Source organism: Lagopus muta, chromosome 1 (assembly GCF_023343835.1).
Source record: "Lagopus muta isolate bLagMut1 chromosome 1, bLagMut1 primary, whole genome shotgun sequence".
NCBI classification, from domain to species: Eukaryota; Metazoa; Chordata; class Aves; order Galliformes; family Phasianidae; genus Lagopus; species Lagopus muta.
Window position 1 is genome coordinate 169,389,126 of NC_064433.1, and position 23,818 is coordinate 169,412,943.

Here is a 23,818-nt window from a genome sequence, read left to right on the forward strand (position 1 = left end):
GGGTTGTGGTGGGGCGTTGAGCAGCGCCCGGCGCGGTGCCTTTGTCTGCCCCCGCAGCGCTGAGGGACCCATCCTATCGCCTTGCGCTGCTTATTTTAACCTTTTTTTTTTTTCTTTTTAAACTTATTTCTGTCCACATAAAGACTCTCATTGAAAGCTTTGATTTAGATTTTTTTTTTAACTTTATTTTTTGCGGTTGTTTTTCCCTCTATTCAAATACCTGCACTGAGTGAACTAATAAAGATGGATAAGAAATCATTTGAAACCGTGCTGGATGAAATTAGAAAGGTAATTTTTCATTTTGCATGTTAATTTAATCATCTGGTGGTAGAATGCTCCTCTCGAGGAATGTTCCATGTTAAATTGTGTACTGTAATTATCATTTGAGGCTTAAATAAAGACTAAATTATACCTCAGCTTGGAAAACCATAATCCGGCATTGCAGGTGCATCGTGCTCATTGCATACAGCAGTATGTGGCAGCTGTGCTGTGCTTGCTCGGTTTGAGGTAGCTTTATTTTCTCAGAAAACTGAGCCCATGTCCACACTGTTAGCGAACTAACAAGATATGCTTGGAGAATGCTTATTTCATATATGTTTATCATGGCTTTTAAATGGTAATAAAAGCCAGAATAACCTATCAGCACATTGGTCAGGGTGAAGGGATGCTTGGCTAGTCCAGCTGAAGTAGTGAGCTTGTAACATGAGATGTATTTTATATACTACCTTTCATATATACGTTTAGGAGACAGAACACATAAATCACACACCGTGGGGAGTTTCTAGGCTGCATTCTGCTTGCCATATTGAAATGTACGCCTCCATCAGTTCATGAGCGTTTCCTTCCTCTGAGTTGGTCCGTGTTCTGAACTCTGGTGATGTGTCTCCTGTTACAGAAGTGCTGAGCAAAATACTTGTTTGATGTAGAAGGCAGAGGTACAGACCTGCCCTCCTGTTCCCTGGCAGATGCTAATGTTTCATTCTGCATGGAGCTCTGCTTTTGAAAGGGAAGTTGGAGACGGATAGCTGGGGCAGTTCCTAACTGATGGAAATGGAAACAGAAAAATAAGTGTCAGAATTCTTTAGGATCACTGAGAGATGAATGGAAGCATGGGTCCTGTCTTGTGTGGGAAGTTCAAGCCTTGATAACTAGTTGGGAAGTTAAGCAGAGGTGAGGAAACATCACAGAGCTGGTATGTGTCCCGCTAAAGCTGCTGTGGTGTGGAAGGGAAGGGTATGCACCAGATGTTGTCCTTACAAGGGGCTGTCCAGAAGGGATCATTTGCTCAGTGTGTTATGGTACCAGAGGGTGCAGCTCCTGCTTGAGATGCAGCAGTGGCCATGGTTGAAGTTATTCTTTTGGGTGAATTGGGGTACAAAGTGCTTTTGCACAAAAGCCCCAGTTATGTTTGCTGGCATAAAGGCACCTGTGGGCGTTTTATATAAGGTCGCTCTCATAAACTTCTCTTTATAAAGCAGGTTGGATATTGGGCATATACATGTATATATGTATGCTGTATTACCAGCTAAGGATGTGACACAATAATTCCAGGAGATGGATTTGCCTCCTAACCTGAGGACTGTCATGGGAAATACGGGGATAAAATCAGGGAACAGTTTGCATGTGAAGGACTTTTTCTGGGAATTGGTGGAGGAAGGGAGCATTGTCTCAAGTGTTACATCTGCATTGCAGCCCTTCAGAATACATTCTGTGATTACTAAATACTGCAGAGAAAAGGGTTTTTGGCATGGGATGTCAGGCGTTTGTATTTCCTGATGCCATCTGCCTGTATTCCTGTAAGCTGCATTTACTGCTCATCTAAGCATCAGTGCTGTGCTGTCTTAATGCTAACCGTGCTGCTTCAGTGTAACCTTCAGCTGTATCTTTGTTGCTTTGTTTATCCTTCATGTGGAGGAACCTTCTTTATTGTGTGACTCACAAGTCAACTGTGCTATACGTTCTGCTTTCACTCCTACAATTAGCAGGAACAAAGTATTTAAACGTCTTAATGTGCAGCTTTAGTGCCATCTTTCTCCATGCTTATTAAATTATAATAATTTAAAAAATAAACCAATTTTATGTACAGCAAAACAGAGTAATGCTTTTCATTTTTTTCTCTTATTATGAAGTTATCAATTGTCAGTTTATATGCTGTATGACATGCTAGTTTTGTGTGTTTGGTTGTTTTTTTCCCACACAAATATGAAAAGAGAAGGAAGGGAAAGAAAAAAAAAAAAAAGGAATGAAGTGAGAAGTGCATTTTTAATCTGACTTCAGCGTTTCTGATAGTTTCAGGCTCATAAAGAGGTATGGGAGTTTACCTTGAACAGTGTGCAAGTGGGTTCTGTGCACCTGTGCTCCTGCAGGCAGACTGCAGTGACAAAGACCTTCATTTCCATCTGTGTGGAAGCAGAAGGGAAAAAAAGAAAGAACAGGGGCAGGTTTCAGGGCTATGGTAAGACAACAAAGCCCCCTGGAGCAAACTTTTATCATGAACTTCATTCTGTTGCAGTCTTGTTTCCCACTCTCCATAAATTCACCGAAGTAAGATACTCAGCTCATTATTTTATAGGGATCTACAAAGAGATTGTATGAATATCTGTATTATCTTTAACATAAGGTTGATGTAAAAATGTAAAAAAATGAGAATGAATAATATTTTTCTTTCAGTGTAGCTCTAAACCAAAGCAGTATGAAATGAAATTTAAAAAGAGTGTTTTTTAAACAGAAAATTTCAATGACCTTTCTCTGGTTCTCACTGTTCCCTTAGTTAAGGAGAATGCAGTCACTTAGAAATATTGCAGTTAATGGTGTAAATGTCATTTTGCAAGGTCAAATGTATTTTTTAGATTAGTAGGTTTGTTTAACAGGACTGTGCTGTAATTATAGTTTTTTGAGGGCTACTTATGTGTCTTTTTTCTTTTTATGCATCTTCTAGGCTGTATTGACTGAGTACAAATTAAAAGCTATTGAATATGTCCATGGATACTTCTCTAGTGAACAGGTAACGTCAACACAGTTGCAAATTTAATGGGAGCTGTTGGTTTTGTCTATTCAGTAATACAGAATGTATCTCCAGTCATACTGAAGCTGAAGAGATTTATTTCCTCATTACTGTATCAACATGAGTCTGTTAAAATAGTTCTAAATTCTTTTGTATTATCAAACACATTACATTTTAGCTCCTCTTGCATGAGGAAAATTGGGGAAAATAATCATGGAATTTGGAATTATTTTGCATATATTTTCTAAAGTTTCTAGTATACAGCTGCTGCCAAGCAAGGCATAGAACTTCTCTATGAGGACAGGCTGAGAGAGCTGGGGCTGTGCAGCCTGGAGAAGAGAAGGCTCTGGGGAAAGCTGAGAGCAGCCTTTCAGTATCTAAAGGGAGAGTGTAAGAAGGAAGAGGACAGACTCTTTAGCAGGGTCTGCTGTGACAGGACAAGGGGAAATGGTTTCAAACTAAAAGAGGGGAGATTCAGATTGGATACAAGGAAGAAGTTTTTTAAAGTAAGGGTGGTGAGGCATTGGCACAGGTTGCCCAGAGAGGTGGTGGATGCCCCATCCCTGGAGACATTCAGGATCAGGCTGGGTGGGGCTCTGAACACCTGATCTACCTGTGGATGTTCCTGTTTGTTGCATGGGAGTTGGACCAGATGACCTTTAAAGGTCCCTTCCAAATTAAATGATTCTGTGATTTTTGGTCCTATTTGCAGTTTTTTGTTTGCTTTTCTGCTTCCTATGTACTGTGGGAATTGTGCATAGATAAAAACTCATAGTGAGGAATGTGTGTGTGTTTTAAATACTTTAATAGAAAGTCTTCCCTTCGCAACACTGGATTAGTTAGCATCCTGTTTGGATGTAAAAAGAGCATTAGGTACTGATGGACGCTGAGGTAATCAAACATTACAATCAAACATTACAGACAAGGTTGTCTATTTAGCTGTATAACACCTTACTCTGTGAATGTAAAGAACACACTGATGCTCTTAGCACTATTTTTGATATACTCAAAAGATTAATGATGATCTTTCTGATGCAGGTTGTTGAGTTACTGAGATACTTCTCCTGGGCTGAACCACAGCTCAAGGCAATAAAGGCTTTGCAACATGTAAGTTCTTGTGCAATAATCTTGAGGAAGATGTTCTCTCTTTTAATCTTGTTTTGAATTTGTGATGTGTGCATTAGCAGCTGCCCTTTAATTGTCTCTTCATCTCTCTTTCTATGGTCTCATAGTGTGAATGCACATAGAATCTCCTTCTCAACAAGAGGAAAAGAATATTAAACACTTAGTGACGTACACAATACATTGCTGTTATTAAGTTCTCAGTTTATTGTTGCATTATTTTATATATGTTCTTTTCTTTCTTCCTTGCTTGTCAGAAAATAGTGGCAGTCCCGGCATCAAAAATGGTTAATATTCTCAACTGTTTCACATTCAGTAAAGATAAACTTATTGCTCTTGAAATCTTGGCATCGTAAGTATCTCTTGTGTTGTATGTCCTTAAGATGTATTTGCTGTTTTTACTAATGTTTGACTATGTAAAACTTAATGTATCTCTAGAAGGAAGACATTAAGGTAAAGCACATATCTGCTATTGATGTGACTTCAAAAGAAGATGTGCTCAAATTTGTAGTTCACCTGAGTCTTGTCTGTGCTGCTTCATCTCTGCTGGAAAACTGCTCCTTAGCCAGTATTTTTAGAGCAGTCTTCAGATGGTCAAATGATGAGGGCCTTAAGCTTATTTCTGTTTACTGAGATGTAAGAGGCTTGAGACCAGAGTGTTCTGAGCATTTACTCCTTTGCATTTGAAAAGTCCTCTGATTATTACGTAAAAATATGTTAAGTGCTTCACTCAAATTGATACATTCTATTTACAGATCTAATGTCTGTAAAAGATTTTTTTTTTTTTTTTTTACAATTTTTTTTTACAATTGTACATATTGAAACTCTTCTGCCTGGTTTAGGGGATTTTTTTATATGAAGTGTTCTGTTTTGTTATTGTTTGCATTGAGTATGTCTGCCTTGCATATGAACATTGTAGCTTAGAGTTAACTTGAACATTTTGAGTGATATATAAATATATGATATAAACATCCATAAAACAATGAAGACCGATGATATAGGCATGATCTTACTTTTAGGGTTGAGGTGTGAGAAGCAGTATGAGTGCTCCTGATCTCTTTCAGACCAAAGCAAAATAGGGTAGCTTAACAGAAGTTCAGTGGTATAATTAACTCATTTTTCTTCTTGGAATGGGAGCTCATAGACTCTTTTGTTACTACACTTCAGCTGGTGTGATCATTCACATTTTAATATAGTCTTTCAGGTATTTTTCATGGCTTTATTCAACATTCTGCTGATTGTGTCTATTCTTACGTTTTCCTCCTTTGATTAGTTGTCCTTTAAGTGGCTGAATTGTATTTCCAGTGTTTTGGCAGGAGCATAGCACTTGACATCAGTAAAAATGTTGTGGTCAGAGTTTTGAACAAGGCAAGTGGAAGCAGGCATTAGGCTTCCTGTATGTGCACATTTTGTTGTTCTCTGTGGTGTGTCTAACTTCATTTTTGAAAGAGGATCAAGGGAAAAGGAATGGTACTTTCTGGAGGTATCTGAGGAGTTTTAGTACTGCAGAACATGGGTAGAGTTGCCAGGAGTTTCAGCTTAATTTTTCTGGAGTAAACAAAATGAAAATTTGTTTATCTATCAATCTAGTGAGCAGCAGTGACAAATTCAGTAGCTAGAGGTTTTCTGCTGTGCTGGGAATTGTATGCTAGTGGGAATTAAAATTTTCTAATGAAATGCTGTGATCCAGAATCCATTTTGCTAGCTTAGTTATTTTTTACTGTAAAGTCTAGCCATCATTATCCATTGTTCCATATTGATTTTGATACCATGTTTGACTTACAGGTATGAAGTCTATACTTAAGTCGAGGGTTTTTGCTTTAGTAAGAGTAGTAATGTTACAATCTGAACTTTTTATGTTCTTATTAATAGAACTGTTGGATATTGGCTAAATAATTGTTGATCATTTTTCAATAGTGCATCATTTCTGATAAGTATATAGAATGACAGTAATCATTTGTCAATGTCTCTATTTGTAGCAACATTGTTGATGCTCAGAATTACCGCCTTATTGAAGATCTGTTCAGAATTAATATGTCAGAGAAGAAAAGGTGTAGAAGAATTCTTGAACAGGTAGTCAAGATACTCTGTGTCTTTCATTCTGTCAAATGTAGTAGTGTTTCTGTCTTTACGGTCATTGTGGGGTCAAGAGTTCCTTTGAGGACTGCTGGGAACTGTTGGTAGAAAAGAGGATGAAAGAAGCAGTCAAAGAAAGATAAGAACTGTGTAGTGTATGTGCAAGAAAAGGGAAGTTTTTGTTGGGCACTGGGATAATGTGGAGAAAGAGGGAGAAAAACATAACCAGTACTTGAGGAAACAATCTGGGTTTGTTTTAGAGAACACCAAGTGCTTAATCCTCAGTTCAGTACAAGCTGAGATGAGTTGAGTAGAGTTACTGAAAGCAAATGGGGCTTTGGCAGAACTTCACAAGGGCTGTTTGGCAAGAAGATCTGACAGATAGAGACAAAGCTGTGAGTTGTTCCCCGTAGATCGATTTATGCAGTCTAAATGTCATTAAATATTAATGCATTTCTTTAGAGCATTGAATTTTGTAGCCAATAATGACCTCTCTTGGTTATTTTGCAGGCTTCAAAAACAGGTTGTAAGGCTCCTCATGCTATGATATCATCCTGTGGCATGATTCCTGGCAACCCTTATCCCAAGGGCAAACCAAGCCGTATAAATGGGATTTTTCCAGTAAGCATTTGCTTTTCATGATGCTCTTGATTTAAGATCCATTATAGTATAACCAAACTAGGATTCATACACATGTGAGGAAGAGTGGAATTAAAAGCAGTGATTTTAATTATATCATCCATTTCACTTTCGCAGTGAACTGTACTTATTTTTATTTGCATATTCTTCCTATGTTGCTTTGTGTAAAGATTACTGCAAAAATAAGATAGCGTTCATATATGGAGAACATTGTAAACTACAGTAATATTTGGCAGAATCAGGAGAGGTATAAGGAACCTCACTCGTACATAAGATGGCTTAATATGATCACTACAGTACTACTGATAACCTTAGAGTGGTTTTTGAGGAGTTCTAGTATTTCCTGTGAACACTTTAAGGAGTGGAAGTTTCTGTAGAGAGCTACAAAAGCCCAGTGTTACATACCCAGCTATTGGAATGCTCTTGTTTAGCATTTTACAAGTTTATAACACCATTTTTTTTTCCACCCAAAACATGTGTTGCTTTTAAAATACTTGGAAACTCAAATGTAGTTCAGACATAAAGCAAATATACCAGAAATTCTTCAGCAATATTTACTTCTAAAGTAATCCCTAATAGTTGATTTTCTTTTCAGGGAACCCCCATCAAAAAGGATACAGAAGAATGTACTAGTGAAGGAAAAGGAATAGCAGCCCGTATACTTGGCCCATCCAAACCAGTATGTCTGATAAATGAATGAGTAAATGAAACTTCTAAAAAAAAAAATCTAACCAACTGCAGATTTCATACAGCTTTTATGTGAAATGTTGTTATGTTTCAAGAAGACAGTAGAGCAGCAATTTAAACAAAGTGGAGTGAAGAATAAAGATAATATGTTCTAGAAATTTTGTAAATAATGTGAACAGAATCAAGCTGTAGATTATATCTTTGGGGAATAGGATTCTCTAGAGGATACAGTGTGTGTGCTCATTCAAAGCAGAATTTAAATTACAGTAGCAGAAGAGAAAACTAAAAGCAGTTTTAGTACTCCATTGTAAGCTAGTGGAATTTTTAGATACAAATATATGCAATTTTACATTACGGTCTCTGGGGTTTTCCTTCAAGAACATAAAGAGTGCTTGCATCATAGAAATGTGAATTGTGGAAGTGATTTAGGAAATACTTGTTTCTTAGCAACATAGTTGATCTATATTTCAAACTTTTTAAACAGAAGTGTGATAAACTTTCAATGAACCTGATATTATCTAGAATTACTGTCCTAATGTTTTATTTCCACTTGTATTGTGAGATGTTTCCCACTAAGTGGTATTATTTTGAAGTGAAATGTGGCCTCATAAGTATTTGTTAGTTTTAAATATACTAAATCTTTAAAATGAGAATTCAGTCCAAAACTGCAGGGTGTGAAGTCTACAAGGCAGGAAGAAATTCTCTTTCTCACTTGTGATCAGTAGGTATTCTAGTTCCTAAAGAGGACTTCTCATTACCTAAAGAGACCTTACAAGAAAACTAGAGAAGGACTCTTCATCAGAGTGTAGCAATAAGACGAGGGCAGTGGCTTTAAACTAAAAGATGGGAGATTTTGATTAGATATTAGGAAGATATTCTTTACTGTAAGGGTGGTGAGGCACTGGAACAGGTTGCCCAGAGGAACTGTGGATAGCCCTTCCCTGGAAGTGTTTAGTGTCAGTGCCAAACTAGATGGGGCTTTGGGCAGCTTTGTCCAGTGGAAGGTATCTCTGCCCTTGGTGGGGGAGTTGGAACTCAATGGTCTTTCAGATTCCTTCCAATTCAAGCCATCCTATGATTACATTAAAATGTAAAGTTGTACTAGTGATGTTTGTTTCATTCTCTTGGGAAAGAATGAAATATATGCAGTTGGTGTGGATATTACAGAGAAATCTGATTATCATGAATATTTTCACTGTGGATGACAGCAGTTCTGAATGTTAGCTTTCTGACAAAAATTAGGTAATGCTTTCACTGTTCTTCCATTTTTATTTATTTATTTATTTATTGTTGTTGTTTATGTAGGCTCCATCAACCTACAATCCACACAAGCCTGTTCCATACCCTATCCCACCATGTCGGCCACATGCAACTATCGCACCAAGTAAGGCTTCTGTGTGTTCTTATCTTGATGCTGTTGTTCCATCCATTTGCCTTTTAATTAATATGTCAGTATGTCAGTTTCTCTGACCACAATTAGATCTGAAATTGGCTTGTGCTTCCTAAGCATGTTCTGGATACTGGTTTCTGCCTCTTCCTGTCATGAATACAAAGATGCTAAAAAGATAAACATATACTGACTTATTTTTCCAACATCCATTTTGTGAGAAAACTTCAGTGTCCTGTTCTGAGAACAGTATAGTTCACTGATGGGAGACACTGTGTATGTTAGATAAGATTGAGGCTGTGTATCCATTTTAATCTTTTACAAAGGTTTGGACTTTGGTTTGACAAGTCTGTTGACTTGTTGCTGCCATGTCACACTTAAGATATGGTCAGGTTCAGCCATACACTGGATGGGAATATGTAGGAATTTGCTGAATAGCAGGGACCTCTTCCTTAGTTGACCTCAGTAAAAGCACTTTATTGCCTCCTCATCACAGTGGAACACTGTTTCCTAATATAAAAGTTTAGACTTTTAGATGAAGATTTCAGACTCAGAAGGGGCAACGGCATTTGCGCTTGCCATATTATGTTTGATCTGATTACTCCTAGTCAAGTGCCTCACACAAGATCAAACCTTTGTTTATAAGCTCCTCTCCTCTTGTTCTGCTGCATCAATTGTTTGATTCAAGACATTTGTGGTAGCAAGGCAATTAGTAGCACTTCTCACTGGTAACTGTAATCCATCCACCTAAATGCCACAAAAATTAGTGACATAGGCTATGCTGGCAGTACTCTTAAATGGCCATTTCTTTGAAGTGAGAATTTGAAGATCTTACATGGCTGGGCTCTGATCTTTTTGTGCAGCAGACAGAAACTTGTTCTAAATTTGCCATTCTGTGAAGAGCTCTGGTCTGCAAGCTTGCTTTTCACTGATTTTAGGGATTTCAGGGACATTTTAAGGCATTTGATGAGAAAGCATGTGATGTTATTTAGCATGGATATTAAAGGGTGAGTTATCTAACAAACATAATGTCTACAAATGTCTTTATAAAGAATCTAGAAAAGTAGGCACTACTACCAGGTAGAGTAAGTCTGATGACTTGTGTCCTAGAAATGCCTTACTCTCCAAAAAGCATACAGGAAACTTGCAAACTAGCTCTAATTTGTATTACATAACTCCTATGTGAAATAAATTAGGACACAAAGTTTGTCCTGTGGCTGCACATAAATACTAGTGCATTTTAGGATATGAAGTAGTTTTAAAGGTCTGAGGCCTTGTTAAACTGCAACAGAGTTTTAAAAAACCTTTGTGATAAGGGAACTGATGATAAATACCTATACGTATAAAATAACATTTGATGAGATTGAAGTTGTTGATCTGTAACTATTGAATCTGATTCCAACAATGTTTAGAAAGATTGGAATGATGTTTTATTTTCTGCCTCTTATATGTTTTGGTGTAGTATCTTCTTTCTCTGAGTCACAGTGATTGTTAGTTACTTCTCTGATTTTGGACCATGAATTGTCCTGCAAGAAGAACCACGTGAAAGTATGAAATGAGAAAGGATTTTTGTATTCAGATTGCTGCTTTTTGAGTATTTTTTAAGTGGTGCCTTTTCCCGTGAAGCATAAGTTTGTATATTCTTAAAACAATCATTCAGGACCATTGTGGATTGTATATATATTCCTGTAGTTTAAATTCTGGTGCTCTTCATCAGAAACGTATGCCACAGGTATATATATATATGTATATATATATTTATGTATACGACAGTAGCAGTTTGGGTTGGTCTAACCCAAGAGCAGTTCTAAAGAATAAATAAGGGGAAAAGGTATTTTTGTCATGTTCAGTAGAGTAAGTACTTTATTTAAAAATCATCTGCTGTCCCACTTCAATCTCTTTACATTTAAAGAGACATTGAAGAGTGATAGATTAAGAATTTGGTATGCACAGAGATGGGACATCATTCTCTACATTTTCTCACTAGCAGTGCCTCCACTGGTCGTGATCATTGGTATGTTTGACACTTTTGTCTGTTAAGGCTTTTCGTGTTAGAGGAGGAGTTGCACCAGCCGTTAAGTTAGAAATAGGAAAAAAACAAGTGAGGCTGCAGACACAGATTTTTTCCTCCCATTAAGTTCTTCAAGTGAGTTGGAAACGAAAGCAGTTAAAACCTGTCTTTTCCAGGCTGTTTCAAGGTGAAAAAATCAAAATTCAGTTTCTGCTATGTTCTGCTGTAAAAACAATTAGAGTCTCTTCATAAACTTGGATCACAATGTATGTCACTCAGGCAGATAATGTCAAAAACCCAAACGATTAATGGCTTTGTCTTTTTAGTGAAGAGATGTCTTAAAATCTTGATAATAGCCTTTTTAAGGAAAGACACTGGGTCATTCAGATATGGGTTCTTCTGGCAAATAAGACGTTTACTGCATTTCTTCTTCTAGGTGCTTACAACAATGCTGGCTTAGTTCCAATGGCTAATGTCATAGCTCCAGGCTTACCAGCTCCTTCAACATACACTACTAATCAAGGGGTATCAGGTAAAACGCGAATAGGTTTAAAAGTGTTAAAGATATTTTCTCCTCTTTCTTTGTTATGACTGGATTTTTCATTGCTGGAGTTCTGTTTGCTTTAAAATGATCAGCTGTTGTTCTCTGTTTAGAAAATGAAGACCTTTCCAGCCAGGCAAAACCTTCCCAAAATCAAGGTAAATTCAGGTCCGCAAGGGGTTTATCATGTTAATTGTAACTCTGTTAATTGTTCAGAAAATGTAAATCATGTATTTGTTTAGTATGATTTTCATCAGCATTGAAGTATTTAATTGCAGTTGAAATATAATCCCTTGAGAACCGATAAAAATTCATTTCAGGCATTTGGCACTTACAGTTGTTGAAACATTAAAATCTGGCCTTCTGTGTTAGCTCATTAGAGTTTTATCTTCATCTGTGTATGCATTTAAGAGTTCATATAAAAAGCTAAATAAAAATATGCTTTGCAGTATAGTATATTGAAATACTTCATTAATATTTTTTGCACTTTTTAAAACCTTGGACCTCTATTTGAAAATCCGTTCACATTCTAATTCCATATATTAGTTGCAATGGGAGACTAGGAATACAAAATAGACATATTCTTTGTTCCTAGTTTGTTGAAATCCGTATCTAGAGTATCTTAACTGTTAAATTCAGGTACGTCTACCTGCAGTTTTGTCTTGTGCTTTGAATTTCAGTTATTTTTGCAGAAGAGAGTTGTGCATGTGTTGGTCTGTATATGTGTGGTACTTGGTGTACCGAGGTTTGGTAATTGAGGTGATAGTAATACAAATAGTAATAATAAATCCCACGATGAACTACTAGTACAAGATTTTTTATAATACTTTGGTAGCTTTGACAAATATAAACTGAGAATCTGTTATGTACTGAGTCAGGCATATTAAGAAATACCCAAACAGACAACACGATTGTGATAAGTTTAGCTTCTGTAAGAGAAAAAATATATTTTGTCTTTTCTTCTTTGTGCTCAGGCTTGGTAGAGCAGAAAGGCTGCTATTTCAAAGAATCACTTTATACATATTTGCCCTTTAAGTGCACATGTATTTTTATGAGGTAGTTTATACAGGTAAATCAATACGTTATAAGGAATCAAATAGTCTCTTAGGAAGAGAAATTCAGTAACAGCTTTGAGTTCTGTTGCAACTGTGTTTCTCTGGTGATTATCTTTGCTGGATTAAAAATTGTGGTCATTGGGAGAGTATTCAGCTTGGAAATAGGGTGAAGGAAAATACAGCATCCAGAGCAGAGCAGTCTGGGTTTAGATTCTTGGAAAAGGCTATATAAAAGGAAATGACTTGTTTGCAACCTTTCTCACTTCAGAGTTTCAAGATGCATAAAACAGGAGTATATAACATGAAGCTAGGTCCAAGATTTTAAAGATTCCATTTTTCCATTTAGTTTATGCATAGAATTTGGGTGAGAGAGAAATCCAACCTATTTTGGGCCTGTGGGAGACGAGTTTGGCCAATTGCATCAGTGATTTGCTTACAGTCGAACTGACCATTTTTAAAGTAAATTAAAATTACCAGGGTTGTTTTGAGAAGAATGATTAATTACATTCACATTCCACAGGGTACTAGATGTAGAGATACCAAGGCACTTGATGTGCCAGCCTTCATAAAATGCAGTTTCTGCCCCGAACCCTGACAGTGTGCTGCCTTGTTTTCCTCCAGCTTGACTTGTCTCTTTGACTTGATCTGTAGGGTTGATACAAATTAATATTCCTAGTGTCAGGTGGTTGCCTCAATCATAGATGCCTGACTTTCAACTTCTAGCAATATTTGTTGATAAGGTCAAGTGACATTGTTAGTTTAATACTGTAGTGTGATACATTAATTTAAAAGTGTACCTTCTTAGAATCAAAGTATGAAGGAAACACAGTGAAGAGAATGACCTGATTTTGAAAGAAAGAAAAATACCAGCACCTGAAATCAGCTTTCTTCAGATGTTGACTAAACTTCTCTGAAATCATGATACATTGAATTAACTGATTCTGAAGGAAATTCTGACCTTCAGTGAGAGTGAATGCAGAGGAGCCCAGGTGATCCAATGCCAATAGATACAGGTGTTTACCTGTATCATGTAACTATTCTTGCAGAGTATACTTGAATATCTAAACTGTCTTGCATGAGATTATGAAGAGATGGTAGATGTCACAAAGTGTTTTGAAGAAAAGTAGTAGCCTACATAATGTACAACTTGTGTGATGTGTTTGTACGTACCTTTTTGTTTTGTTTTTGTAGTTTCCAGTGTGGATTGTTTATATACAGACATTGTATGTTAGCTATTGCCTGTGTTTCATTTTTTGAAATGCTGTATAAAATGTGTTTGTGTTGATTTCAAACATTTCTGACGGTTTCAAGTATTCTTACCAGTTTTGTTTCTTTCCAGCTTTTTCTGCACAAACGAATCAGCTCTTTACTCCTCATGGTTCTAATCCTTCAACACCTGCTGCTACTCCAGTCCCTACCCCATCACCTGTCAAGGCAATAAGCCATCCATTAGCACCTGCAACTCCACTCATCTCTGGGATGAACATGTCTACCCCTGTCCTTCCTGTTTTCCCGGGACAGGTCTCCTCCTCCATCCATACATCTCAGCCATCCACGCCAACCCCTACAGTCATCAAATCCCTTTCATTACCTGGTGTTCCTGTCACATCTGTACACAGTGCAACCTCTACTCCCATCCCTGCGGTTTTCTCTGGGCTGGCTTCTATACCCTCTGCTACACCAGCTCCACAAGGCTCTTCCACACCGTGTGCTACACCTGCACCTAGTGAAGCTTTTGCATCTGCTACTACACCATTTGCTGGTCTCCCTTTTTCTGCAGCCTCTTCAGTTGCTTCAGCTAGTAATCCCACTCCATTGTCATCAGTTTTTGCTGGACTTCCTCTGTCCTTGCCACCCAGTGTCCAAGGGATTTCTAGTCCTGTTCCCTCAACAATTGCTAATTCTCCTGCCACCACCATTCCTGGTTCACTTAGCCTGCCTAACCCTATTTTGTCTGTCTTAAAGGGATTTCTGACATCAAATGACACTTCATTAATCAATTCATCTGCTTTACCTTCTGCTATGACAAGTGAACTTGCTTCTTTATCTGCTCTTGCTAATCAAAGCTCTGACCCTCCCACGTCCTCTGTCAAATGTTATACTCCATCAGCCACCCCCACCTCACAGCGTTCCTCCACGCCCGGGCTGGCCATTTTTCCAGGTCTTCCATCCCCATCTGTGACCAACTCTAGTTCCACTCCTCCAACATTGCCTGCACAGTCACCTTTAACCACCTCACCATCAGTTATGCCAGTCAACTGTGGCTCATCAGCCTCCCTCTTGCATGGCACAAGCCCTACTAATCCCGACCAGCAACTCTCATCAACCCCAGTTGCCACAAGTATCCCACAAGTCCTGATCAAAACAGAACCCATGAGTCCTACCCTCTCAGCCTTCAAAGGTCCTTCTCACTCAGCTGGTCCTTCTCATGGCACTATAGGGCTCTCAGCACTCGGGCGTGCGTACACCTCAGCAGCGTCAGTGCCAGTCAGTTTACCCAGCTCCCTGAACCCAGCACTATCGGGTCTCTCCTCTTTGAGTGCTCCTCTAAACAACCCCAATTCTCTGGCTTCCATTTCCCTCGCCCCACATGGCTCCACCACTCCCATTGCCCCTGTGTTTAATGGACTTCCTCCTTTCACATCTCTAACCAGTAACTTTGCTTTTACTGGTAATCCAGCACTTGCACCACCCGTCACTCTCCCAGGGTCTTTGTTAGCTACTCCAGCTACTACTGCTTCAGCTGTGTCTGCCCCTCATGTGAATTCCACAGCCGCCGTACTCTCAGGACTCGCCGCCTCAGCAACAGTCTCTGCTCCACCCTTCTCGCTTAACCTGTCCAGTGCCGTCCCTTCCCTTTTTTCTGTTGCCCAGGGACCTCTGGGATCATCAAACCCATCCTTCCCTGGTTTTCCTGTCTCTAACACACCCTCTGTCACTCCTGCTCTCCCTTCTTTCCCTGGCCTCCAGGCATCCTCTGCAGTAGCAGCAGTTGCACCGTTGCCGGCAGCTGCCACAGCCCCATCTCCGGCTCCGGTCCTGCCAGGGTTTGCCTCGGCCTTTAGCTCAAACTTCAACTCTGCACTTGTTGCACAGGCTGGGTATGTTTTTGTTTCTGAAGGAGCTCAGTACCACTTACTTTTCTCTTGAGCAAAATGCTGATTTTACTTTATACGTAGACCTTATTTTCAGTCCTAGTTAGTAAATTTGTTAGTAAATGATTAATTTGTAAACCTAGTTCACCAGTAGATTGCCACTGTCTTTGGAAACTAAATGGTATTTACTAAATAGTTTGTACTCAGTAGTCCCTGTCCAGTGAGGTGCTGAGTGATCTCATTTCCCAGATGAGGATACTTGGCACCTCCTGGCTTTTACACAAATGCATTCCACGCTGGCATCCATTGACACATCCAGATAAAATGTTCCTAGATGTTCGTGTGTTTTAAGGAAATACTAAGCATTAACTTTTGTCTATAAAGTTTTTTTGTGTGTAGAGTAGGTACAACCAAGATATAAAATCTTCTGAGTTCCCTCTTAGGTACATTGTGTTCCAAATGGTCTTGGTTTGTATATGTGTGAATAATTTCTAGGTAGGTAGAGACCAGGCTTCTGTTTGCAAATTCCAGTCTTTGTGAAGCTTAGAAAAAGATGCTTTTCTGATTTGTATAGATACAAGTTTATATAGAGTGAAAGATAGGTTAACATTTGATAGGACTGCTCCTAATAACAACCACATCTTGATTTCTTTCAGCTTGACTTCTGGACTGCAGACACCAGGAAATGCAGTTTTTCCTGGTCTTTTATCTCTCCCTGGTATCCCTGGCTTTCCCCAAAGTGCCGCACAGTCTTCCTTACAGGAATTGCAGCACAGTGCGGCCGCACAGTCAGCACTGCTACAGGTATGGTGCCCCTTTGTTAATACTGTTCTGCTTCCAGTAACTACTTGAATATGTACTGGGGTGTTAACTCCTTAGGATTATTTTAAACAAGTAAACTGATAGAGAACTGATTACAAGGATAATGGTAAAGAACAAATCAGATGAATTTCTTACTGAAGCTTTGGGTGATAATCAGTGTAGAGTGCAATGTAATGAAACCCTTTTTGAAAACTATGCAGAATAAGGAGTGAAAGATAAAGGAAAAGGCAAGCACATAAAATTTTCATAAGATTTATTTTAAGCCTATTGAGCTGATCATGTAGCTGCAAAATCTGTGCTCAGATTCACTCTGACATTTTAATACTTAAAGATTTATGTGGAAAATTACTTTATTTATGTACCTTTCTGCATCCTCCAGAAAATTTTATTAACTTTGTTGCTGTGCCTTCATCTTGATAGTTCTCTATAATATAAACCTGAGGTTGCTTTAGGTAATGTGTAGCTTCATCATCTCTCTCATTTGTGAAACAGCTTGTTGTAGTCATCAACATACAGAAGCTAACTGAAGCTATCATCAGAGTTTGTATTTGATAATTGAGATGCTTATTTTGCCTTTTGTTAAAAAGGGCTTATGTACAGATTAAGAATGCTGGCAGGGCTTTTGTTCTTCCATCCAAAATACAGGCAGTAAAGTGTCTTCAGTTACTGATTTCTCTGTTCTGTGACAAATGGATTTTTGAGATGGAGCATATGTCTAATACCGTTTAGTGTGCAAAACACTGTCAGATACCTCTTAAATAGGAGGGGAAATGTAAGGGGGAATGTGTAGAGAATTATTCTGTGGAAATCTACGTACAGAGGTTGGTTTGGAGAAATGTTTTTTCTTGTTTACGAGTTCCTGTCAGTGAAATGAACATTTAGATACTCAAGCTATGTAGATGAAGAAGGCTGAAAGTCAGTGAAATGCTACAGCTCCTGATTAAGCTATGCCTTCCAAATCAGCTGTGGCTTCCAACGTGGGAAAATAAATGCCAATAATGCTTCTTCATTTTTCCTGTTAATCCAGCTGCTTTCTCACTCTGGTATTTCGGAGCAATAATTGCACTGCAGTTTAACACATGCATACAGCACCATTGCTCATCCTCATTCTCTGCATACTTCAAATGATACTTTAAGTAATTGCTGTTTTGGCTTGAGTGGGATTGGTATTGTGGCTGAAATTTTGCTTGATTTAGGTTTTTGTTTGTTTGTTTTTATCTGTGCTGTTTCCTAACTTCTTCTCTTCCTTGAAGGCACATTCTGCTTCTGCTCTGGAGAACTATACAGCTCAGCCTGAAGGTTTTGCTAACTATCCATCAACACCAGGAACACCATTTTCATTGCAGACAAGTCTGCCCCAGAGTGGATGGCAATAAATACCAGACATTTTTAAAGACTGCAGTGGTTGCTTGACAGAGCCTGGTCCTATTCACTTTGAAGGCTGTCTCCACTTTAGTGAGAGCGCTCTGCTTGAGTGGGAGCATGGTTTGAACTGGGGAAGGAGGGGAAACTGTGAGGATAAAATTCCAGGCAATTGTATCAGACATCAAGCTTAGGTTGTGATTGCATTTTATTGATTCAGGGTCTGATCCTGCAAGTTTCTGAGCATCCTTGACTCTTTTTGTAGTTTATAAATCGGAATGTTTGGTTTCTTACAGGATCAGGAGCATTCAAATAGACGTTTGTGTAAATAGAGCAATTGGCTAACAAATCAAATGGGGAGAACAAGTATACTTAATTGTGTGTATAAGCACCTATTCTGTTACATTTTGTATGGTATATGTGGTTAATATAGAATAAGACCTAGAATGAAATTAGGTAATTAAAGCTGTAGATGGTCTTTAGATGCACACCTCTGTGCGTGCATAGATCAGATCAGTTTATGGTTCTTCAGACCTACCATTATGTCTGAGGATCTCCTGTTAGCATCGATAGCATGGTAAGGGGAGATCACAGGGGCTTGGGCGTATTTTTACACTTTGAATTATTGTCATGGGCTTGCTGCTGAATTGTGTACTCTGTCAGAATCAGAAGGAGAGAACTAGGAAATGATAATGTATTTGGATAGAAGTGGATGTCTTACTGGAGTATGGTTTAGCTAGCTGGAAATACGTCTTTCCAAAGTCCGTAAAAAGCCTTTTAATTTGCATCTAAAGTAGTGTTCCATAGCATTTTCCCTGCCCCCACACCTCTCTGTGGATGAAATAATTGTACTGCGGATAGGTTGCCTATCCGGCACTTTTGACTGCAGACTTTTGTGAATGTTTACAGACATGGGTCAAGTTCTTCTTTCCCTTATATTTACAGGCCCACTGGTTTTATTTTGTTGGCTATAAACCACAATTTGATGGTGCTTACGAGTTATCCTGTGAATATAAGTGGGAGCAGAATTTGGACCATGGGATTTTTAGTATTTTTCCTTGGAAAACGTACATGATTTTAAAGGCATATGGCTAAATTAACTGTATTGGTTAGGAAGGGTTATGATGCAGTATATAGAAAGGTCTTGCTTTGTTAGTGAAATTGAGTTGTGCACTCCTCTAATGATGTTAGTACCTGTGGCAATGTGTAACACATCATTGAATATCATCTATTTAAGGTAAACTCTCGATCGTGTCAATAGAGATGAATGATATTCAATCCTGTGGTTAAATTAAAACGTAGAGGATATGATACTGTAGAAAAGCTCTGCACCTAGAGTTTTACTTTTTTAAAGATGAATTCTGCTGGGAGATGTTGCTAATGTATTTTCTTTCAAGATGTGAACAAACTTTTTTAGAACATTAATGGAAATTCATGTACTGGTTTTTAACACAATTTTTTTAAATAAAAAGTTTACAGTCATGGCAAAAGGCTTTGCTGACTATTTACCTATTTGCTTAAAATATAGATGAATAAACTTGTTTTTACTAAGACACTTCCTAATGTTTGATCCTACTTAAGCAGGTTTTTGTGATGCTGAATTATCTATAGAATTATAAAACAGGTTTCCTAAAGAGTGATAATAGAAGTACTCTATGAAGTGTCATTTAGGTAGAAAATGTAAATAGTGTCCTAGACACTCTGTCAGTATTGGGCTAGTCTTGCATTTTCATAATCTCATTTACATATCACTTTGAAGTATCTTGCACGTTCACATTTTTCATTTTGTGAAAGCGGTTGATTTCACAATGATTCTCTGCTTGAACTTCTTTTGAAATTAATGCCTTACCTGTTGACCCCGGAAACTTGTGGAAAAAATCTCAGCCATCTTTCAGTACTACTCATTCTTTTTATGAGAATTTTTTCATCATTTGTAGATCGGTTGGAAAAGGAGAAAATAAAAATGTAGGTATCTCGTCAAGAAGTGATTGTCTTTCATCCTGCAGATGTGACTGTACATGTAGTTCAAAACCAGTAATCATTCTGTAACCTTACTGAGGTGCTAAGTTTGATCTCTGGTTTGAGCCCTACTTTCCTAAGCAACCAAGCAATCAAATAGCTTAAGCTAACTTAGTTCACCTTGTAGTCAAAGTCAGGTGTCAAACATCAGAATTATATAATCTTTCATCATATGTAAGTAGTTCCTGTGTCAGTTTTTGGAAGCATGTGTTGAGTGGTTATGGATTATGTGTTTGTGGTGAGTTTTTTCCTGTTTGAACTTGAAACATCTCAAGGGTACCTAAAAGATCGTGAAGCTTTGTTTCTCCAAATTAAGTCAGGTGAGAACTAGTGAAATTTTCACTGTTCGGAAAGGTTTTTTTTTTCCTGAAGCACTCTACTTCATAAGTGGGGCCTACCTACTGGGAAATGTCCTTTACCAAGGGAAGAGTTTTCCATGTGCAGCTGGTGTCGTGTCAGATAGAAGCTTGTCATCAGTCTTAGACAAGTACACAAATTGGTTAAGAAGCATTAAACTATCAACAGTTCCTCTCTATAATGGGCTCTTTTTTTTACTGAATCATGTTGAATAGGACATTGTACATGGAACTTTTCAATGGTTAGGATTAAGGTAAGTTTCATTTCATTAAAAAGTCACTCCTGATGTAAAATGTTTTTTATTAATTTTTCTCCTCAGGAATAAAGTCAGTGTTCTGCATTGCAGCTTGAAGCCAACTCCTGTGACCCAACCATGGAATTTCTGAAGAGGATTGTTTGTCCTGAGCTCTTTCATACTTACTTGAGCACCATGTTTAAAGAGCCAGGGAAAAGTCTGCTCCTGAGGCAAATGATGCCAGATCATACACTGAAATTGTCTTTGGAAAGGACTGTTGCTGTGTGACTTGAGTCTGGACTAATTACGGTTTGATTGTTCAGTTGCTGATTACTGCTGTATTTCAGCTATGCTGAGAGAATACAAAGTCAGGTGCAGTGAAATGTTATTTAAAATAAAATCTTTATTCACAACAACAAAGCGAACCTACTGGACAGTTTTTGCAAATGCAGGTTTCACTGTTTCAAGTGCTCTAATTGCAGTTGTACTAAATATGAGATAAAGAGTAATTGTTTTGTCATCTTCTTCCTCTGACTTGCAGTGGAGTGATGTGAGCTTGATTGGGCCTGGAATGAAACCACGATATGAGCATTCTTACTTTTGTGTCAATTGTCTGCTTCTCTTGGTTGAGATGCAGAGAACCCATTTGACTGATTCTGTCTTATATTTATTCATGGTCTCATGAAGTTGTGGTGTCAACACCTTCCTGTCATCTCACCATCTTCTGTAGGGAGCACGCTTTGCGGGGGAGTTGGACTCGATGATCTCTAGAGATCCCTTCCAACCCCTACAATTCTGTGATTCTTCTGTTCTAGAAAGCTGATACCATTTTCACACAAAAGGAGGAAGAGCAATATGGTGATGTTCCTGCAAGTAGCAAGATGTTACTGGTAATCTCCTCGGTGTCCTAAGGGAGATGAATGAGAAGCCCAGAGCAAAAGGCTATTGTCTGTTCTGGGTGGTAGTGGGGATAGAATTCAGAAACAGGAAAGGAATGCGAGGGAAGATGGGCCTTAAAAGATCAGAAAGAAGCAAACAGAAACTTAGAACTATGTTATATGCAAATCTCATGTCCTGCAAATGTCACATCTACTCTATGATGGGATAAGTAGAGCAAGTGGAAACCTTAGACTGTAAAGGACTAGTCACATTTTGCAAACATAGCGGTTGGTGCAGGGAAATGTTGGAGAATGGAATGCTGGCAGGTAAGCCACAGATCATTTTGTCTGACCTAAGCCTTTGTGATGATCCATAGACATTAAAGGCTCTAACTGTATCAGCACACGCTGCAGAAGTGCTGCACCACCCACCCACCAGAACCACGTTTACTTACTGCTGTGTCCACGTCAGTAAGCGGTTCTAAAGTGGCTTTGGACTTGAGCTGTTTTTCTTTGTGCTGCTGTACCAGGCTGGTCAGTATTAGTGAACTTGCAGCTTGGAGGCTGCTTGAGTGCTCACGTGTTTTACAGGTGGAAACATGAGGGATAGTGGCTGTGTGTCTGCATTCCCAGCATAGCCCAAGGAGAAATGACTTAAAATTGCCCTACCTTTTAACTTCAAATGTTTGAAACTTAGAGAGAGAAAGTGCAACTGAAGTTAACACAAATAGTAATACAGTAATGTTCCTGTACATCAAATAAACACACCATCTGCTTCTGTCACCCTCAGGAGTTGTATTTACAGGCACCTTAGGGACTTCTCACTAAACAGCAGGGAGCAATTATTTCTGTTAGATTTGAATGTTTTGCCCTTGTGTCTCATGGTATGAGCAGCTATGTAGGCTGTAGTATTCAAATGATCTGCAATAATGAAGTTATTTACCATAAAAACAGTTACTTCAAAATAATAATACGAGGGTAGTTCTGCATGTTAGATTTTCCTTTCTGAAATAATTAAGAGCACATATTTCTTTTACCTGCTGTCCTGTTAGTAGGCATTTGTCATAATCATCTCCAGTACCTGAAGAGGGCCTACAGAAAAGCTGGGGAAAGACTTTTTATAAAGGCATATAGGGATAGGACAAGAGGAATTGGTTTTAAACTGGAAGGGGGTAGACTGCGACTACTAACCCTAACCCTGTATTAGGAAGAAATTCTTTACTATGAGGGTGATGAGACACTGCAAAAGGTTGCCTAGCGATGTTGTGAATGCTCCCACCTTGAAGATGTTCGAGGCCAGGCTGGATGGAGCTGTGAGCAACCTGGTCTAGTAGGAGATGTCCCTGCCTATAGCAGGGTGTTGGAACTAGATGATCTTAAAGTCCTTTCTAGCCCAAACCATTGTATGATTCTATGAGCAGGTTTCATCTTGCAGCCAAGAGGTCAAATCACTGGGGAAGTGCAACAGATAACTTCATACAGATATTGTGACTATTGGAGAATAGTGAGATAAACACGTGAATCACAATTTTGCAAGCTGTGCTTATAGTTTCCACTGTAACTTCAAACATCCATTCAGCAAGGGTAGGTTGAAGTCTTTGTGAAGCTGGAATAGAATTCTCTGGGGAGCAATCAGTGCTGAATAACCCATCTGGGACCATGTGGTTACTGGCATAGATGAAGGCTGGTATGAAATGAAGCTGGAACCAGAGCTTCCAAGATGCTTGAGGTAATGGATGCCCATAGAAAACAACCACAGAATGAATGTGGCTATATGTCAAAGTCATACACTACATATGAAAAAATATGCCTTATTTTCTTCTCAAATAACTGTTTTGTGTCCTTTGAGAAGGCTGCTCTCTGCTGCTGCAGTCTTCCAATATGTCTTAGTCTAAAATGCTTTGCTAAAATTACTATGGAATCATAGAATTGTTAGAGTTGGAAGGAACCCTGAAAGGCCATCTGGTCCAACTGCACTGCAGTGAACAGGGACACCTACAGCTCCATCAGGTGCTCAGAGCCCCATCCAGCCTGACCTTGGGTATCTGAAGGGATGGGGCATCCACCACCTATCAGGGCAACCTTGCTAGTGCCTCACCACTCTTACTGTAGAAACTCACTATGTCCAGTCTAAATCTTCCCTCTTTTAGTTTGAAACCATTTCTGCTTGTCTCCGTTATACTTTGTTTGATTCCTGTATTGAAGGGGAAGTTTTAGAAATGAAAGAAAACATATTTGCGGAAAAATAATGTTAAAAGCCTTTGGAGCTGATGTGTTCCTGCTGGAGTTTTTTAGTTATCTGGCACAAGGGGGTTCTACCTACTGCGATGTAAAGTATCAAGAAATGTCTGAAGATAAATTCCATACAGCATGGGCACTTTTCATACTAAAAAGTGAGCAGCAGAAGAGCAGTACCCAATTCATACACACTAGGTTTCTTCTCTTACAGTTTTGTCTTTTTTTTATTATTAAATCTGCGTTGATAAATATTTCTGTGATTCACTGAAATAATTTCTAGTTTGGATACT

The 23,818-nt window shown here is 38.6% G+C and overlaps 1 protein-coding gene across 2 annotated transcripts; it reads left to right on the forward strand.

Annotated features, from left to right (window-relative positions):
• Positions 1-181: 181 nt before the first annotated feature.
• Positions 182-23,787, forward strand: PROSER1 (proline and serine rich 1). Of its 2 annotated transcripts, none has more exons than XM_048933540.1 (13): positions 182-288; positions 2,939-3,004; positions 4,043-4,111; positions 4,384-4,478; positions 6,106-6,199; positions 6,713-6,823; positions 7,437-7,520; positions 8,834-8,912; positions 11,363-11,458; positions 11,581-11,625; positions 13,862-15,623; positions 16,274-16,421; positions 20,497-23,787. In XM_048933540.1, exons 1-13 carry the CDS (start codon positions 244-246, stop codon positions 20,500-20,502), a joined length of 2,700 nt encoding a protein of 899 aa, XP_048789497.1. In that variant the 5' UTR covers positions 182-243; the 3' UTR covers positions 20,503-23,787. The 2 variants fall into 2 exon arrangements, with proteins under 2 accessions (XP_048789497.1, XP_048789496.1); XM_048933539.1 differs by lacking the exon at positions 20,497-23,787 and adding an exon at positions 17,693-19,291.
• Positions 23,788-23,818: the final 31 nt, after the last annotated feature.

Coding starts and splice junctions, on each gene's coding strand:
- PROSER1 (XM_048933539.1), top strand. CDS start 244: ATGGATAAGAAATCATTTGAAACCGTGCTGGATGAAATTAGAAAG. Junction 289..2,938: donor TGCTGGATGAAATTAGAAAG/GTAATTTTTCAT, acceptor TGCATCTTCTAG/GCTGTATTGACTGAGTACAA. Junction 16,422..17,692: donor CACAGTCAGCACTGCTACAG/GTATGGTGCCCC, acceptor TCTTCCTTGAAG/GCACATTCTGCTTCTGCTCT.